The sequence below is a fragment of the Trematomus bernacchii genome, unplaced genomic scaffold (genome assembly GCF_902827165.1).
Source record: "Trematomus bernacchii unplaced genomic scaffold, fTreBer1.1, whole genome shotgun sequence".
In the NCBI taxonomy this organism is placed as follows: domain Eukaryota; kingdom Metazoa; phylum Chordata; class Actinopteri; order Perciformes; family Nototheniidae; genus Trematomus; species Trematomus bernacchii.
Window position 1 is genome coordinate 21,721 of NW_022988159.1, and position 20,474 is coordinate 42,194.

Here is a 20,474-nt window from a genome sequence, read left to right on the forward strand (position 1 = left end):
GGTGTGAAAGGGGCATAAGCTCCGGAATCCGGTTCTTTTCAAGCACCAAAAAGTTGTCGGTCTAGAAAGCAAGCACCGCATACGTCACGCTTATGTCGGAGGCGGGGGCAGGGGCAACAGTTTTTAATGTTATACCATAGTAATTAATGCTGCAAAGCTGGGTATTTTGAGCTTGGCGCATGCAGAGGCGAACAACAGCTAGCTCTAATAGGACGTATTTACCTTCTTTCTCCTACCGAATCGTCGTTGAAGTTGATGATTGTAAAGAAGTCATGAATGTAGCATGTACAGGGATGCAAACTTGTCACCTTTCGGCGAAATTCGCCGTTTTGAATCCAAAATAGGTCTGGGACCCGGAGTAATCTGCGGCCGCGAGCTGTTATGTGCCATCATGACACGCATGGTGTTCTTTTTTTATATATTATAATGAAGCGCGAGCTGTGTGCTAGAGTCTTCCTGCCTGTCGGCTCTGCTCATGGATGTATAATAAGGCTCTGCTGCTCCGGGATGAGGGTCTAGCTTCAGCAGCTACATTACCTACGGGTGCGTTTGTTAATATTAACTGTGCGGTCCGGAGTCACTGTGGCACAGACTGGACCGCTGGTGAACAGCTGTTAGAACGGGCCGTTCAGGTGTTCAAATCAGAGCTCCCTGTCGGAGCGGCAGAGCGTGATGTGCACTGAAAAGTTTTCCTGTCGCAATATTATCGTTGAGCTAGCTAACTAGCATACATTGTCACTATCTGCTAACGTTAGCTTTAGCCTTCGTTTTCAAATAGTTTTTTTCATAGGCTATAAACGGAGGTGGTATAAGTATATATCTTGTACTTGAGTAAAAGTAGAAGTACTCAGATCTTGTACTAGAGTAAAAGTAGAAGTACTCAGGTCTTGTTCTTGAGTAAAAGTACTCAGATCTTGTACTTGAGTAAAAGTAGAAGTACTCAGGTCTTGTACTTGAGTAAAAGTAGAAGTACTCATGTCTTGTACTTGAGTAAAAGTAGAAGTACTCAGGTCTTGTACTTGAGTAAAAGTAGAAGTACTCAGGTCTTGTACTTGAGTAAAAGTAGAAGTACTCATGTCTTGTACTTGAGTAAAAGTAGAAGTACTCAGGTCTTGTACTTGAGTAAAAGTAGAAGTAGAAGTCCTGCATTCAAAATGTTCCTCAAGTAAAAGTCAAAAAGTATTCTCATCAAAATATAGTTCAAGTAGCGACAGTAAAAGTAGTCATTGTGCAGATTGGTCCATTTCAGAATAATATATATGATATGTTTTATAATGATTGATCATGAAAGTGTTCTCAAAGCTGGTAAAGGTGCAGCTAGTTTGAATGACTTTGTATACTGCAGGGTAGCTTGTGAATTTACTCCAGGTGGAACTAAAGTCTGATTTAACACTTGATTATATTTCACATCATTCATCCACATCTGTAAAGTAACTAAAGGTATTAAATACATGTAGTAGTACACCATTTACCTCTGAACTGTAGTGGAGTAGAAGAACAAAGTAGCAACACATTGAAATACTTAAATAAAGTATCTCAAAATTGTACCCAAGTATAGTCCTTGTTGAGTTTATGAACTTAGTTACTTTACACCACTGGCTATACAGATAGAAAGACTAAGCCTTGCACAGAGGCATGAAAATACATTTTCAAAATGCTCAACAGTGCTGCCAAAATTATAAACTGACTGCTACACAATTCAAATAAATGCTTTTATACATTTCTATTAGATGTGACTCTTTGGCGTTTCTGTTATTAACTGCTTTAGTTGTTCCGACTGCTAAAATCCTGTTATTCCTCATTTTAAAGCCGATATTCCGTGGGGTCGGGGGGCTCGGATCCTTGTCACCTTTTTCATACCTGATGAGTTTGCATCCCTGATGTAACGACTGTAAAGTTGGTAGTAAAGGGTCCCATGTGTTCCATTTAGTTTCGACAGAGCAAAACCAAAACGAGTAGCGCTTCAATACAATCGGCCATTGTTGTTGTTGTCGATGTGAGGGGTTTCCGCGCGGTTTGGCTCTATGAAGCAGGCACGCAAACGGTTACGTCATGACGCAAAACGAAGACGCAATGACGCAGCACCAGTCGGGCTCTGGGGCCTCATTTATAAAGGGATATACGCTCAAAAAATGGCGTACGCCAGTTTCTACGCAATGTTTGCGATTTACAAAATACTAACTTGACGGGAAAATGTGCAGTCCTCCCATGGATGTATAATAAGAAGGGTCCTCCACGCAAACTCTAACCCATGAGTACGCACTAAGCACACAAACGGGAGAGACGAGAAACTGCGACACCGTTGGCAGAAGGAAGAATGGAGAAATATGTGGAAATAATACCATAAATAAAATGTTACCTCTTATTTATCAAATATGAAGAATTTATTTTCAAACATTGATTAAAGCCAATCTTAAAATGATTAAACAAACGCCTGTTTGAGACTCCTCAGTGCACACAAAAACATATAACTTGGAGAAATAAATAAATACGGATATGTTATTTAAAACCACCTCGAATATGTTGTGTTAATGTTATGAAATGTTTTCTCATAAATGATGCGGTAAGCAGGAGGACAGAATAACGTCTAAACTGACGCCGTTTTGCATTTCTATAGGTTGTAGATACGAGCATGGTTTTATATACGTTTAATCGTGTTTTATGCCGTTTGCCAAGACTTGATAAGTCGCTCGTAAAACACAGGAGGTATGGAAACTAAGAACACCATATGTGGTAAATTGTACAGCTAATATAACACAACACATTAGTTGTATTTCCTTTAACTGGTGAATTATGGATATATAGTTGCTGATCGACAGCTGGAACACAAACCACCAAATACAACAAAAATAATTCAGATCCAGTCGTCATGACTCCACTCCGGAGGGATTCCCCGATCATTTCTTACAGTTTCTCATCAAGGGGGTGTCTGCTGTCCTCGGGACAAACACACTGCCTGAGGAAGGTTATGTGTATTTTTTTTGTCATTAACTTTTTTCCTGCGATCTTCTTCATGCAGTCAGTCAAAATGAATGAATGAATGGGCGTTTATTTGACTATTTATAGGCAAATATGGGCGTTACGAGTCGACTGTGATTTATAAAGGGAAACAGGCGTAGGAAGTGCCGTACGCACTTCCCTCTCCGGTACGCAATGTTTTGTGAATCGGAAAATAGCGGAAAATGTCTGGACCTATTTTTTTTGCTTTGTCCTACGCAGTGGCGACTGGTCATTAGCTGACTAGTGTCAGCAGAAAGTATTACAAATAATGATTACAAAAATGCAAAAAAATAAATAAAAAAATATATAAAATATATTTTAAGATCATGTTTAATCATCTGATTCGTCTGTACATTGCTGTTTTAGTCTGTGTTCTTCTAATTAGTGTGTCTACAGTCACAGTGTGTGCCTATTGAGCTGTTTAGAGCCATGTGGGACAAAACCTGATTATGCCGCTTCCTCTCGCTGTGAAGTCAACGGTGACTGTAAAAACTTCACTGCGCATGCTCAGAGTATTTTGTAATGAAATGTGTGTGGCAAAAAAATAATGACCAGAGGGGCATGGAGCTACCATCCCCGCCATACGTCATCTCAAATCATTCAGAGCTGATTGGCTGTAAGTACGTGTGCCGCGAAAAGTGTGCTGTGTGAAGAGGAGACGAGAGAGCTGCAGGGGCGCGTCCTAAAACCAGGAAGTAAGCACAAAAAAGCAATGAGATTTCTCCAGAGGATTTTAGAAAATAGCTCGAAATAAGATCTGTGGGAAACGTACCTGTTAGATAAATGCACGTTTTGATTAGCCGGATAACATCCACATGTCTACCCTACTTATATAATTTTTTTATCATAAATCTATGGATTAGATTTATGATAGACTTTTGAAACTACAAGAACATAAGGAGGACTTTTACAAAAAAGTAATAGAAATGTTTGTCCAGAAGGATAGGCAAATGGACTTCATCTTCAAGTCAAGGTAAGACCGCCATTTTATTGAAAATGGGATCTTACTAAGAGAGAACAATTCAATATTTAAATGATAAAATGACATTTTTTGGGTATCCTTTTGTTGAACTGTCTGTTTAAAATTAATCGAAGCATCAGACAAAAAAAGCTTTTGAAAATAATATTATATTTTGGTTTAGGTCAAAATATAATATTTGTAAACCTGAAGAGTCAGTGCCAGTGCCTCACCAGCCATGAACCTCACTGCACGTCACTGCAGAAGCTTATATATAGACATCTAAGTTTTTTGTGCCCCACCACTTTTGTACATATAAAAACGCCACTGGTCCTACGTAAGCAACCTTCCCACGTCAATCTTACGCAAGGCGTTATAAATGAGGCCCCTGATCAGTGGTAACACTTTTTTCCCAAGCTCCGTGCATACTGAGGGGACGGACAGAGTGATGTAATTTTGAGATCGTAGTCTATAGCTGTACTGTTTGTGTGATATGTAGAGGGGCAGCAGTCCAAGCATAGCGGTATAGATTAATTTGTACCAGTGCAGAGATCTGCGCATTGATAGTGATGTCCAGTTAACTAAAGAGTACAGTGTGCAATGGTGTGTGAGGGGTTTACAGTTGGTTATGAACCTCAGAGCCCCATGGTAAACAGCGTCCAGCAGATGAAGGGAGTGAGCTGAGGCGTTCATGTACACAACATCCCCGTAGTCCAAGAGCGGGAAACATGTGGCAGCTCCAAGCCGTTTCCTAGCACTTGTGGAGAAGCAGGCCTTGTTTCTAAAAAAGAATCCCAGTTTTAATATCAGTTTCCTTAAAAGATAGTCAATCTTAGTAGTCATAGATAGTCAATAGTCAAGTTTCTGTAGGTGTGAAAAGCTTCAATGGGGTTATGCTGGGCAGACATGATGCAGGGAAGAACAGTTGGTAACTTTTTCTTCTTGGAAAACAACATGACTTTTGTCTTGTCTGAATTCAACACCAACCTGAGGTGGAAAAGGTGTGACTGTAAAGTGTCAAAAGCAGACTGCAGACGTTCAAATGCAAGGGCGGCAGTGCTAGCACAACAGTATAGATCAGTATCATCTGCATATATATGTACAGAGGCATCAATATTTTGATGCACATCATTTATATAAATTGTAAACAGGGTGGGTCCCAAGACCGAACCTTGAGGAACACCTCTGGGCACATTAAGAAAGCTTGAGGAGAGACCGCTGAATTGTACACATTGCTTGCAATTTGAAAGATAGTTTGAAAACCAACCAACAGCTAGGTCAGACAGGCCTATATGGGATAACTTCTGGCATAAAATGCCATGGTCCACAGTATCAAATGCCTTGGATAAGACTATAAAAAGGGCAGCACAGTAGCTCTTTGCGTCCAAGCCTTCAACAATGTCATTCACTACTTTCAAAGCAGCTGTTACTGTACTGTGCTGCTTCCTAAAGCCTGACTGGTGAGGAGATAGAATGTTGTTCAAGCTTAAATATTCTTTGATTTGATCATTCACCAGCCTTTCAAGTACTTTAGCTAAAATAGAGAGCTTGGAAATTGGTCTGTAATTATTCATCAGCATGGAATCACCACCTTTCAATAAGGGGAGAACATTTGCAGTTTTCCAAACATCTGGAATGACATTGTTTGTTATAGAAAGATTAAAAACATGACACACTGGTTGGGCTATAATATCTGCAGCTAGACGTAAGAAACAAGGGGGGAGATCGTCTGGGCCTGCTGATTTATTGGGGTCTAGGCCCTTTAGAGCCTTACAAACCTCCCCAACAGAGAAAAGGTCGAAGGAGAAAGTGTGGCTACTGGAAAAAGTTATGTAACATCTAATGTAAACATGAATGGACCAAGGATAGACCCCTGTGGAACCTCTTTCTGAGGGTAAAATGGCCTGAATGAGTACAGTCAGCATTGGTAATAGTTTATGGTTCAAAGCGACGCTCTATCTAGCTTATATGAGACTAAAGGCTCAAAACACACACTTTTAGAAATCAGTAGGCTTTAGCTTGTTGTTCAATTACCACATATTTATAACATTATTACATTTAAGTGACTGTGGTGCCTTGTTCTTTAGGGAGCTTTGTGTGTGTTTTTGCTGTGGAAAAAAATACAAGTTGACAACTGAAGTGCATGCATTTGAATATTATTGAGAACATTTGAACAACTTTTAAAATCCACACAACATCTTTTAACAGTGAGTTGTGTCAAACAGTCCACCTCACTCTTTCTGAACAGTCTCAGTGCACTAGTGAAGGTTTTCTCCCATGTGGTCTGGTTCTCTGAAACTCTTCTCAGATACCCCTTTCACACCAACGGTGTTTCAGGGCCGGTTCGGTGCTGGTGCTTGAAAAGCACCGGGTTTTCCTGTTCACACCGCAGCGGAGCAGCGTCATAGCTCCGGAATCCGGTTCGTTTCGAGCACCAAAAAGTTGTCCGTCTAGAAGCAAGAACCGCATACGTCACGCTTACGTCGGAGGGGGGCGAGATTAACCTGAGCTAACACTTAAGGCGAGTACGGCAAATAAAAGTTGTAACAAGCAGTAGTGCTGAGCAAAGTGACTAGAACGCAACCACACACTTGTTAAAAAAAACACACTTTATAAAGTCAGGCAACACTAACCAGGCTTCGTGTGATTCTGTTTATTTGTACCTTACTTTGACCATCCGTTCGCTGTTATTGATCATTGTGGAGAGCAGGCAGACGTTTGTTATTATAGCAGCTATCGGATGGAATCAATACATGGGCTGCACAGGTTGTCATGTCCGACTATCACAAGTAGAATCATAATGAAAAATACGTCGGTAAAAAGTGCCTGTAGAAAACTGCTTAGCAAGTAGTCAGTTTAGCTTCGGTTGCTATGCTAACATCACCCATGTTATACCAGAGAAACTTTCATAACAGCGTTGTGATGCCAAACAGCGTCAATTCAGACTGACACCAAACAGCGTCAATTCAGACTGACACACATTCACTTAAGGGGAACTGGGGATATGTATCAGCTGCTTGTGTGACAGTCAGACAGTGAATACTTTAGAGCCGTGTGAGCTAACCCGGAGCTAACGGGAGAATACACTCCCGTTGAAGAGCAGCCGGCCAGCACTGCAGCGGTCGGTAAATGCCGCTGAAACACATTAATAAACAATGAACCACGGCACTCTGGAGAAAAGTATAAGGTTGGAGAAGTCGTTATTTAATTTAATCTGGCTTCGTATGATTAAAAGCAACGCAGTCCCCGGCCCGTTGTTGTTGTGAAGTGAGCTCCGGCGTTGGGGAGAAACTCAGCGACGTAAACTGTGACGTCATGACGCAGCAGCGGCAGCACCAGTCGGGCTCTGAGCGGTGTGAAAAGAGCCGGCGCTAAACCGAAGAACCGGTTCTGAACCAGAAAAGCTCTAGCACGGAGCTTGAACCGGAGTTGCGTTGGTGTGAAAGGGGCAAGAGTGAGCACAGACGTCAGGTTTTTCTCCAGTGTGGGTAGGCTGGTGGAGCTTCACACTGTATGAGTCACTGAACTCTTTCTCCCACTGGTCAAAGGAGTGGGTTCGCTGGTGGCTCTTCAATGAGCGTGAGTCTGCGAAACTTTTCTCACACTGGTCACAGGAGTAGGGTTTTTCTCCAGTGTGGGTTCGCTGGTGGCGCTTCAATGAGCATGAGTCCGTGAAACTTTTCTCACACTGGTCACAGGAGCAGGGTTTTTCTCCAGTGTGGGTTCGCTGGTGGACCTTCAATGAGTCTGACCGGTTAAAGCTCTTCTCACACTGGTCACAGGTGAAAGGTTTTTCTCCAGTGTGGGTTCGCTTGTGAATCGTCAAATAGCTTGACTGGCTAAAGCTCTTCTCACAGAGGTCACAGGAGTAGGGTTTTTCTCCAGTGTGGGTTCGCTGGTGGCTCTTCAATGAGCATGAGTCCGTGAAACTTTTCTCACAGAGGTCACAGGTGAAAGGTTTTTCTCCAGTGTGGGTTCGCTTGTGAATCGTCAAATAGCCTGACTGGCTAAAGCTCTTCTCACACTGGTCACAGGTGAAAGGTTTTTCTCTAGTGTGGGTACGTTTGTGGCTCTTCAATATCCCTGATCTGCAGAAACTCTTCTCACACTGGTCACAGGTGAAAGGTTTTTCTCCAGTGTGGGTTCGCAGGTGAATCTTCAAATAGCCTGACCTGCTAAAGCTCTTCTCACACTGGTCACAGGAGTAGGGTTTTTCTCCAGTGTGGGTTCGCTGGTGAATCTTCAAATCGCCTGACCTGCTAAAGCTCTTCTCACACTGGTCACAGGTGAAAGGTTTTTCTCTAGTGTGGGTACGTTTGTGGTGCTTCAATATCCCTGAACTCCAGAAACTCTTCTCACACTGGTCACAGGTGTGTGGTTTTCCTATCGTGGATGTAGACTGATGTTGATCCAGCTGTTCTCCGATGATACTCTTCTCCCCATCATCATAAAGTCTATCTGGGTCTTTGCAGGTCTCTTCCTATAAAACAAAACAATAAATCAACAGAGAAAGTGACACAAGTGTATTAGAGGACACATATGAATGTCTTGATGCAAGTTAAAAATGGACGTGACAGAAGTAAAGTAAGGTTTTTAATGAAACCCGAGAATGCATTCTGACTCGTCGTTAGGGATGCCAGCGATTATTCGATTTTTCGAATATTCGTTACAGTCTCCATAATCGAAAATTATTTTTAAAATTCGATTTTATTTATATATATTTTTATTATTATTTATGTTTTTCTTTTTTTTCCTGGCTTAGTTTCAACCAAAATAATCGAATAATCGATTAATATTCGCCAGGGCTGTCCGATTTTCGAATTTGATCATGGTCAGTTTCTGGCATCCCTAATCGTCGTGGCCTAAAATACCGCTGAATAAAGGAAGAAGTATAAATACCTATTAACTTGATACAACAAAATAACAAAGACGCACTGATTGGTTGATTGAGTCGGACTGATTTGTTTTTAAATAAATACAAAGGGGTTGGCTCTCACAGACACTAAAAGGGTTGAAGCACACAAACTCGTTTCATTGTTTTATAAATTAGTTAAATTCAGAGGTAGGAAGTACATTTACTCAGGTACTGTACTTAAGTACAATTTTGAGGTAATTGTACTTTACTTGAGTATCTCCATTTTATGCTACTTTGTATTTCTAGTCCACTTCAGTTCAGAGGTAAATGGTGAACTTTTACTCCACTACATGTATTTAATACCTTTAGTTACTTTACAGATGTGGATGAATGATGTGAAATATAATCAAGTGTTAAATCAGACTTTAGTTCCACCTGGAGTAAATTCACAAGCTACCCTGCAGTATACAAAGTCATTCAAACTAGCTGCACCTTTACCAGCTTTGAGAACACTTTAATGATCAATCATTATAAAACATATCATATATATTATTCTGAAATGGACCAATCTGCACAATGACTACTTTTACTGTCGCTACTTTAAATATATTTTGATGATAATACTTTTCTACTTTTCTGAGTACTTCTCCTTTTACTCAAGTACAAGATCCGAGTACTTCTCCCACCTCAGAGTAAATGTGAATGATCAGATGTTACCATCTCCTTGTATATGCTACTGTAGCTTTAGCACTCACTATTTGCTACAGGTGACTTCCTGTTTACATCTTTGATTGATTTTGCCAGATGTTTCCTAGCAACCAATATGATTCACTCAGTGTAACGAACGCTTTTTTAATTCTTCATTGTTTAAACTCAAATGCAACCATGTAAACAATTCTGAAAACTTAAATCAACAGGGCTCTAGACTGCTAAACTCTAAACAGAATTTCATTGTTTTCTACGGTGGCCCGGAAGTGCAAGACACCACAGCATTTCAGAAAACACCACAGCATTTCAGAAAACACCACAGCATTTCAGAAAACACAACAGCATTTTGCGTCGGGCCGAACCACGCCCCTTAGCTGTGATATAATGAGCATATACCACGGCCTGTCGTGAGCTATTGCTTAATGATATAACATGTCAGACACTGTGTTATTTTCAATCAATCCTAAAAGATAATTTGTTCAAACTAGCTCCACTCGCTTTAATTGCTCCTTTGAATGTAATTGTCCTCTGTGGTTTCCTACTCAACACATGTTTGTATTGTAATGCCACTCATATTTTATTTGTTATTGTATTTTAAGGTGACATTGAATGCTTTGAAAGGTGCCCTAAAATAAAGTGTATTATTGATCTTATATCTGTGCCTATATCACACTATTAATGTTCCTTATTTTAGACTGGGTTAATCCTGGTGTCAATAGGGAAGATCTGCACTGTTCTCTACGTAACATGTTCAGCAGAGCAGGTATTTCTCCTGTCAGATTTGGAACCCCCCCCTTTCATTTTGTCCAGGATAGTCATACACTCAAGAAAATCACACTGGTGTTGCCTGTTCCCCTCTAGTTTGTGCTCACCAAAGCATTTTACTCTGGGCCCAGCAGGTGAAAAACTAAAGAGGGGCTTCCAAATCCGGCAGAGAAGGTGCTGCCAGATATGGCACCCCCCCTACAACTTTGTCCAGGATAGTCACAACTTCACCAAAATCATACTGGTGTTGCCTGTTCCCCTCTAGATTATGCTCACCAAAGCATTTTACTCTGGGCCAAGCAGGTGAAAAACTTAAGAGGGGCTTCCATATCCGGCAGGCCAGGTGTTGTAGCTGCCGGATTTGGAAGCCCCCCTATATCTTTGTCCAGGATAGTCATAGACTCACCAAAATCACACTGGTGTTTGCTGTTTCCCTCTACTTTGTGCTCACAAAAGCATGTTACTCTGGGCCCAGCAGGTGAAAAATTATAGGGGGGCTTCCATATCCGGCAGCCAGCCACAACACCTTCTCTGCCGGATATGGAAGCCCCTCTTTAGTTTTGTACCTGCTGGGCCCAGAGTAAAATGCTTTGGTGAGCATAAACTAGAGAGGAACAGGCAACACCAGTGTGATTTTGGTGAAATTGTGACTATCCTGGACAAAGATATAGGGGGGCTTCCAAATCCGGCAGCTCCAACACCTGGTCTGCCGGATATGGAAGCCCCTCTTTCGTTTTTTACCTGCTGGGCCCAGAGTAATATGCTTTTGCGAGCACAAACTAGAGGGGAACAGGCAACACCAGTGTGATTTTGGATGAGTCTATGACCATCCTGGACAAAGATATAGGGGGGCTTCCAAATCCGGCAGCTACAACATCTTCTCTGCCGGATATGGAAGCCCCTCTTTCGTTTTTTACCTGTTGGGCCCAGAGTAAAATGCTTTTGTGAGCACACACTAGAGGGGAACAGGCAACACCAGTGTGATTTTGGTGACGGTGTGACCTTCCTGGACAAAGTTGTAGGGGGGGTGCCATATCTGGCAGGAGAAAAACCTGCTCTGCTGAACATGTTATGTAGAGAACAGTGCAGATCTTCCCTATTGACACCAGGATTAACCCAGTCTAAAATAAGGAACATTAATAGCGTGATATAGGCACAGATATAAGATCAATAATAAACTTTATTTCAGGGCACCTTTCAAAACATTCAATGTCACCTTAAAATAAAATAAAAAATAAAATATGAGTGGCATTACAATACAAAAATGTGTTGAGTAGGAAACCACAGAGGACAATTACATTCAAAGGAGCAATTAAAGCGAGTGGAGCTAGTTTGAACAAATTATCTTTTAGGCTTGATTGAAAATAACACAGTGTCTTACATTATCATATATGTTATATCATTACTGTTATATCATTGCTTACTATTCGTGGTTATCAGACACTTAAACAACAGCGAAGGTTTTAAGAAATAGGACTATACTGACAAATGACATCTTATCCTTTCATTGTCTTTCCTTAAAACGAGCAACCTTGCAATTGTATGCACATTATTTATTCAGCCGTTTGCTGTTTAATCTGATGTGAAATATATCATTCAAAAGAGAGAAAACATTTTGAAAACTAGGCGAAGCTCAATACAGCCGATGACGTCACCTGTGCGCGTCCCCGCGAACAGGGCTTCAATCTACGGCAAGGCTTCAACCTACGGCATAACACCTGCCCTGAAAACGCGTTGGTGTGAAAGGGGCATAAGCTCCGGAATCCGGTTCTTTTCAAGCACCAAAAAGTTGTCGGTCTAGAAAGCAAGCACCGCATACGTCACGCTTATGTCGGAGGCGGGGGCAGGGGCAACAGTTTTTAATGTTATACCATAGTAATTAATGCTGCAAAGCTGGGTATTTTGAGCTTGGCGCATGCAGAGGCGAACAACAGCTAGCTCTAATAGGACGTATTTACCTTCTTTCTCCTACCGAATCGTCGTTGAAGTTGATGATTGTAAAGAAGTCATGAATGTAGCATGTACAGGGATGCAAACTTGTCACCTTTCGGCGAAATTCGCCGTTTTGAATCCAAAATAGGTCTGGGACCCGGAGTAATCTGCGGCCGCGAGCTGTTATGTGCCATCATGACACGCATGGTGTTCTTTTTTTATATATTATAATGAAGCGCGAGCTGTGTGCTAGAGTCTTCCTGCCTGTCGGCTCTGCTCATGGATGTATAATAAGGCTCTGCTGCTCCGGGATGAGGGTCTAGCTTCAGCAGCTACATTACCTACGGGTGCGTTTGTTAATATTAACTGTGCGGTCCGGAGTCAGTGTGGCACAGACTGGACCGCTGGTGAACAGCTGTTAGAACGGGCCGTTCAGGTGTTCAAATCAGAGCTCCCTGTCGGAGCGGCAGAGCGTGATGTGCACTGAAAAGTTTTCCTGTCGCAATATTATCGTTGAGCTAGCTAACTAGCATACATTGTCACTATCTGCTAACGTTAGCTTTAGCCTTCGTTTTCAAATAGTTTTTTTCATAGGCTATAAACGGAGGTGGTATAAGTATATATCTTGTACTTGAGTAAAAGTAGAAGTACTCAGATCTTGTACTAGAGTAAAAGTAGAAGTACTCAGGTCTTGTTCTTGAGTAAAAGTAGAAGTACTCAGATCTTGTACTTGAGTAAAAGTAGAAGTACTCAGGTCTTGTACTTGAGTAAAAGTAGAAGTACTCAGGTCTTGTACTTGAGTAAAAGTAGAAGTACTCATGTCTTGTACTTGAGTAAAAGTAGAAGTACTCAGGTCTTGTACTTGAGTAAAAGTAGAAGTAGAAGTCCTGCATTCAAAATGTTCCTCAAGTAAAAGTCAAAAAGTATTCTCATCAAAATATAGTTCAAGTAGCGACAGTAAAAGTAGTCATTGTGCAGATTGGTCCATTTCAGAATAATATATATGATATGTTTTATAATGATTGATCATGAAAGTGTTCTCAAAGCTGGTAAAGGTGCAGCTAGTTTGAATGACTTTGTATACTGCAGGGTAGCTTGTGAATTTACTCCAGGTGGAACTAAAGTCTGATTTAACACTTGATTATATTTCACATCATTCATCCACATCTGTAAAGTAACTAAAGGTATTAAATACATGTAGTAGTACACCATTTACCTCTGAACTGTAGTGGAGTAGAAGAACAAAGTAGCAACACATTGAAATACTTAAATAAAGTATCTCAAAATTGTACCCAAGTATAGTCCTTGTTGAGTTTATGAACTTAGTTACTTTACACCACTGGCTATACAGATAGAAAGACTAAGCCTTGCACAGAGGCATGAAAATACATTTTCAAAATGCTCAACAGTGCTGCCAAAATTATAAACTGACTGCTACACAATTCAAATAAATGCTTTTATACATTTCTATTAGATGTGACTCTTTGGCGTTTCTGTTATTAACTGCTTTAGTTGTTCCGACTGCTAAAATCCTGTTATTCCTCATTTTAAAGCCGATATTCCGTGGGGTCGGGGGGCTCGAATCCTTGTCACCTTTTTCATACCTGATGAGTTTGCATCCCTGATGTAACGACTGTAAAGTTGGTAGTAAAGGGTCCCATGTGTTCCATTTAGTTTCGACAGAGCAAAACCAAAACGAGTAGCGCTTCAATACAATCGGCCATTGTTGTTGTTGTCGATGTGAGGGGTTTCCGCGCGGTTTGGCTCTATGAAGCAGGCACGCAAACGGTTACGTCATGACGCAAAAACGATGACGCAATGACGCAGCACCAGTCGGGCTCTGGGGCCTCATTTATAAAGGGATATACGCTCAAAAAATGGCGTACGCCAGTTTCTACGCAATGTTTGCGATTTACAAAATACTAACTTGACGGGAAAATGTGCAGTCCTCCCATGGATGTATAATAAGAAGGGTCCTCCACGCAAACTCTAACCCATGGTACGCACTAAGCACACAAACGGGAGAGACGAGAAACTGCGACACCGTTGGCAGAAGGAAGAATGGAGAAATATGTGGAAATAATACCATAAATAAAATGTTACCTCATTTATCAAATATGAAGAATTTATTTTCAAACATTGATTAAAGCCAATCTTAAAATGATTAAACAAACGCCTGTTTGAGACTCCTCAGTGCACACAAAAACATATAACTTGGAGAAATAAATAAATACGGATATGTTATTTAAAACCACCTCGAATATGTTGTGTTAATGTTATGAAATGTTTTCTCATAAATGATGCGGTAAGCAGAGGACAGAATAACGTCTAAACTGACGCCGTTTTGCATTTCTATAGGTTGTAGATACGAGCATGGTTTTATATACTATCACGTTTAATCGTGTTTTATGCCGTTTGCCAAGACTTGATAAGTCGCTCGTAAAACACAGGAGGTATGGAAACTAAGAACACCATATGTGGTAAATTGTACAGCTAATATAACACAACACATTAGTTGTATTTCCTTTAACTGGTGAATTATGGATATATAGTTGCTGATCGACAGCTGGAACACAAACCACCAAATACAACAAAAATAATTCAGATCCAGTCGTCATGACTCCACTCCGGAGGGATTCCCCGATCATTTCTTACAGTTTCTCATCAAGGGGGTGTCTCCTGTCCTCGGGACAAACACACTGCCTGAGGAAGGTTATGTGTATTTTTTTTGTCATTAACTTTTTTCCTGCGATCTTCTTCATGCAGTCAGTCAAAATGAATGAATGAATGGGCGTTTATTTGACTATTTATAGGCAAATATGGGCGTTACGAGTCGACTGTGATTTATAAAGGGAAACAGGCGTAGGAAGTGCCGTACGCACTTCCCTCTCCGGTACGCAATGTTTTGTGAATCGGAAAATAGCGGAAAATGTCTGGACCTATTTTTTTAGCTTTGTCCTACGTAAGCAACCTTCCCACGTCAATCTTACGCAAGGCGTTATAAATGAGGCCCCTGATTAGTGGTAACACTTTTTTCCCAAGCTCCGTGCATACTGAGGGGACGGACAGAGTGATGTAATTTTGAGATCGTAGTCTATAGCTGTACTGTTTGTGTGATATGTAGAGGGGCAGCAGTCCAAGCATAGCGGTATAGATTAATTTGTACCAGTGCAGAGATCTGCGCATTGATAGTGATGTCCAGTTAACTAAAGAGTACAGTGTGCAATGGTGTGTGAGGGGTTTACAGTTGGTTATGAACCTCAGAGCCCCATGGTAAACAGCGTCCAGCAGATGAAGGGAGTGAGCTGAGGCGTTCATGTACACAGCATCCCCGTAGTCCAAGAGCGGGAAACATGTGGCAGCTCCAAGCCGTTTCCTAGCACTTGTGGAGAAGCAGGCCTTGTTTCTAAAAAAGAATCCCAGTTTTAATATCAGTTTCCTTAAAAGATAGTCAATCTTAGTAGTCATAGATAGTCAATAGTCAAGTTTCTGTAGGTGTGAACAGCTTCAATGGGGTTATGCTGGGCAGACATGATGCAGGGAAGAACAGTTGGTAACTTTTTCTTCTTGGAAAACAACATGACTTTTGTCTTGTCTGAATTCAACACCAACCTGAGGTGGAAAAGGTGTGACTGAAAAGTGTCAAAAGCAGACTGCAGACGTTCAAATGCAAGGGCAGCAGTGCTAGCACAACAGTATAGATCAGTATCATCTGCATATAGATGTACAGAGGCATCAATATTTTGATGCACATCATTTATATAAATTGTAAACAGGGTGGGTCCCAAGACCGAACCTTGAGGAACACCTCTGGGCACATTAAGAAAGCTTGAGGAGAGACCGCTGAATTGTACACATTGCTTGCAATTTGAAAGATAGTTTGAAAACCAACCAACAGCTAGGTCAGACAGGCCTATATGGGATAACTTCTGGCATAGAATGCCATGGTCCACAGTATCAAATGCCTTGGATAAGACTATAAAAAGGGCAGCACAGTAGCTCTTTGCGTCCAAGCCTTCAACAATGTCATTCACTACTTTCAAAGCAGCTGTTACTGTACTGTGCTGCTTCCTAAAGCCTGACTGGTGAGGAGATAGAATGTTGTTCAAGCTTAAATATTCTTTGATTTGATCATTCACCAGCCTTTCAAGTACTTTAGCTAAAATAGAGAGCTTGGAAATTGGTCTGTAATTATTCATCAGCATGGAATCACCACCTTTCAATAAGGGGAGAACATTTGCAGTTTTCCAAACATCTGGAATGACATTGTTTGTTATAGAAAGATTAAAAACATGACACACTGGTTGGGCTATAATATCTGCAGCTAGACGTAAGAAACAAGGGGGGAGATCGTCTGGGCCTGCTGATTTATTGGGGTCTAGGCCCTTTAGAGCCTTACAAACCTCCCCAACAGAGAAAAGGTCGAAGGAGAAAGTGTGGCTACTGGAAAAAGTTATGTAACATCTAATGTAAACATGAATGGACCAAGGATAGACCCCTGTGGAACCTCTTTCTGAGGGTAAAATGGCCTGAATGAGTACAGTCAGCATTGGTAATAGTTTATGGTTCAAAGCGACGCTCTATCTAGCTTATATGAGACTAAAGGCTCAATACACACACTTTTAGAAATCAGTAGGCTTTAGCTTGTTGTTCAATTACCACATATTTATAACATTATTACATTTAAGTGACTGTGGTGCCTTGTTCTTTAGGGAGCTTTGTGTGTGTTTTTGCTGTGGAAAAAAATACAAGTTGACAACTGAAGTGCATGCATTTGAATATTATTGAGAACATTTGAACAACTTTTAAAATCCACACAACATCTTTTAACAGTGAGTTGTGTCAAACAGTCCACCTCACTCTTTCTGAACAGTCTCAGTGCACTAGTGAAGGTTTTCTCCCATGTGGTCTGGTTCTCTGAAACTCTTCTCAGAGTGAGCACAGACGTCAGGTTTTTCTCCAGTGTGGGTAGGCTGGTGGAGCTTCACACTGTATGAGTCACTGAACTCTTTCTCCCACTGGTCAAAGGAGTGGGTTCGCTGGTGGCGCTTCAATGAGCGTGAGGCCGTGAAACTTTTCTCACACTGGTCACAGGAGTAGGGTTTTTCTCCAGTGTGGGTTCGCTTGTGAGTCGTCAAATGGCTTGATTGGCTAAAGCTCTTCTCACACTGGTCACAGGAGTAGGGTTTTTCTCCAGTGTGGGTTCGCTTGTGAGTCGTCAAATCGCCTGACTGGCTAAAGCTCTTCTCACACTGGTCACAGGTGAAAGGTTTTTCTCTAGTGTGGGTACGTTTGTGGCGCTTCAAAGTCCCTGAACTCCAGAAACTCTTCTCACACTGGTCACAGGTGTATGGTTTTCCTATCGTGGCTGTAGACTGATGTTGATCCAGCTGTTCTCAGATGATACTCTTCTCCCCATCATCATAAAGTCTATCTGGGTCTTTGCAGGTCTCTTCCTATAAAACAAAACAATAAATCAACAGAGAAAGTGACACAAGTGTATTAGAGGACACATATGAATGTCTTGATGCAAGTTAAAAATGGACGTGACAGAAGTAAAGTAAGGTTTTTAATGAAACTCGAGAATGCATTCTGACTCGTCGTAGCCTAAAATACCACTGAATAAAGGAAGAAGTATAAATACCTATTAACTTGATACAACAAAATAACAAAGACGCACTGATTGGTTGATTGAGTCGGACTGATTTGTTTTTTAAATAAATACAAAGGGGTTGGCTCTCACAGACACTAAAAGGGTTGAAGCACACAAACTCGTTTCATTGTTTTATAAATTAGTTATAGTATCCAGGTATCACTAGCTATTCAAATATCTACACCGTGAATTTGAAAATAATGAAAATTAAATGATCACATTATATCAGTAAATTCAGAGGTAGGAAGTACATTTACTCAGGTACTTGTACTTAAGTACAATTTTGAGGTACTCCATTTTATGTCACCTTGTACTTCTACTCCACTACAGTTCAGAGGTAAATGGTGTACTTTTACTCCACTACATGTATTGAATACCTTTAGTTACTTCACAGATCTGGATGAATGATGTGAAATATAATCAAGTGTTAAATCAGACTTTAGTTCCACCTGGAGTAAATTCACAAGCTACCCTGCAGTATACAAAGTCATTCAAACTAGCTGCACCTTTACCAGCTTTGAGAACACTTTCATGATCAATCATTATAAAACATATCATATATATTATTCTGAAATGGACCAATCTGCACAATGACTACTTTTACTGTCGCTACTTTCACTATATTTTGATGATAATACTTTTCTACTTTTACTTGAGGAACATTTTGAATTCAGGACTTTTACTGTAACAGAGTATTCCTACACTCTGGTACTTCTACTTTTACTAAGTACAAGATCTGAGTACTTCTACTTTTACTCAAGATCTGAGTACTTCTCCTTTTACTCAAGTACAAGACCTGAGTACTTCTACTTTTACTCAAGTACAAGACCTGAGTACTTCTACTTTTACTCAAGTACAAGACCTGAGTACTTCTACTTTTACTCAAGTACAAGATCTGAGTACTTCTACTTTTACTCAAGTACAAGATCCGAGTACTTCTCCTTTTACTCAAGTACAAGATCTGAGTACTTCTACTTTTACTCAAGTACAAGATCTGAGTACTTCTCCCACCTCAGAGTAAATGTGAATGATCAGATGTTACCATCTCCTTGTATATGCTACTGTAGCTTTAGCACTCACTATTTGCTACAGGTGACTTCCTGTTTACATCTTTGATTGATTTTGCCAGATGTTTCCTAGCAACCAATATGATTCACTCAGTATAACGAACGCTTGTTCAATTCTTCATTGTTTAGACTCAAATGCAACCATGTAAACAATTCTGAAAACTTAAATCAACAGGACTCTAGACTGCTAAACTTTAAACATAATTTCATTGTTTTCACTCAAATATGAATAATTATTTAACCAGGATTTTCACTTTTCATTTAATTTCAAACCTTTATTTATCCAGGTGTATCCCATTGAGATCATTGATCTCTTTTTCAAGGGAGACCTGCTCAAGTAGGTTCCACATGAAACATAAAAACTTTTAAAAGTTAAAGTAACTTACCTCTGCTGATGAACTCTTTCTGCTGCTTGTGTTATCGTCTACCTGAAGTTCAGCCATCTGCAATAACAGAGATTACCACATTACTTATTAGCAAACCACAGGAATTAAAATAAACATTTAGTGTTTTTCTAAATGTTAACATTGAGACCATTAATTTGACAAAACAATCACTACCACAAAGCTCAAAGAGAGATGGAGTCCATCCAGTTCCACACTTGCACATCTGACACAAAATAGAGACATATCTTGTTGTGCTTTAGTTTGTGCATTTTTTAAATAAATGCAGCTTTAAAATGAGGTAAAGCTATATATTACAAATATAAATAAAGACAATAAATCAGTCTTACTTGTGCAGAGGAAGCAGGTCATACATTTCAGTCCCAGTATCCAACATGCAGAACAACAAACTCTATTTTCATTAAATATCTAAATAAGTTTGAAAGAGTAAAATAAATCTCCCTCTGCCAGCCAAACAATAGCTCCCGTAAACATCACATAGAAACGACCCAGCTGCAGAAACGCTGTTTTTCTTACCGTTGATGTGTGAAAGTAGTTTCGATAACTCGTGCCGGTTGACGGACGTCTTCACGTGGGTCAGGTTTGAAAGATGCACTGGTGTTTCCATGGTAACACAATTCAAAGGTTCCAATTCAAGTTTTATTTTGATTTGACTTTGCTGTTGTTGTAGTTGTGTTATCTGTTCCTTCTAGCTTAAATAGAGGGTTGTGCTGTGTATGTTACTTTGATGTATTGTATGGGTCGGCAACAGGCGGCCCGCGGGCCATTGTTGGCCCGCCAGCAATATCGACAGTCGCACATATAGGCTATAATGTCCGAATAGAGAATCTACCTACACCTGAAGAATGCTTATTGTACTTTTATCTATGTTGAGAATGAATGACATACAGCACAGGCACAATCAGGCAGCGGGGTACACTGACGTCAATTAAAGCACTTATTTAAAGGACACCTATCATGCTATATTTAAATGATATATTGTAGGGCCATACCTATATAAGGTGTATTTATACGTTTCTGTTTTCAAAATACCAAACAGATCATGCATTTTAGCCATGCCTCATTTCACTCTATTTGCTGTTCTCCAGCCCTGTTTTTGCAGGGGGCTGATTCTGTGAGCTGCAGCTGACCA

At 40.5% G+C, this 20,474-nt stretch overlaps 1 protein-coding gene and 1 pseudogene across 1 annotated transcript in view; both read right to left on the reverse strand.

Moving 5' to 3' along the window:
- Window positions 1-13,965, reverse strand: part of LOC117475890 (zinc finger protein 271-like) — a gene marked incomplete at its 3' end in the record, with an annotated part of 35,681 nt that extends 21,716 nt beyond the window's left edge. Inside the window, exons 1-3 of the mRNA XM_034122230.1 lie at window positions 13,823-13,965; window positions 7,392-8,438; window positions 1,861-1,926 (exon numbers count right to left, since the gene is read on the reverse strand). Of these exons, the coding sequence (XP_033978121.1) occupies window positions 1,861-1,926; window positions 7,392-8,438; window positions 13,823-13,888 (1,179 nt within the window). The remainder of the gene's footprint in view (window positions 1-1,860; window positions 1,927-7,391; window positions 8,439-13,822) is intronic.
- A 3,017-nt stretch (window positions 13,966-16,982) lies between these two features.
- The window catches only part of LOC117475916, a 37,920-nt pseudogene continuing 34,428 nt past the window's right edge, over window positions 16,983-20,474 (reverse strand).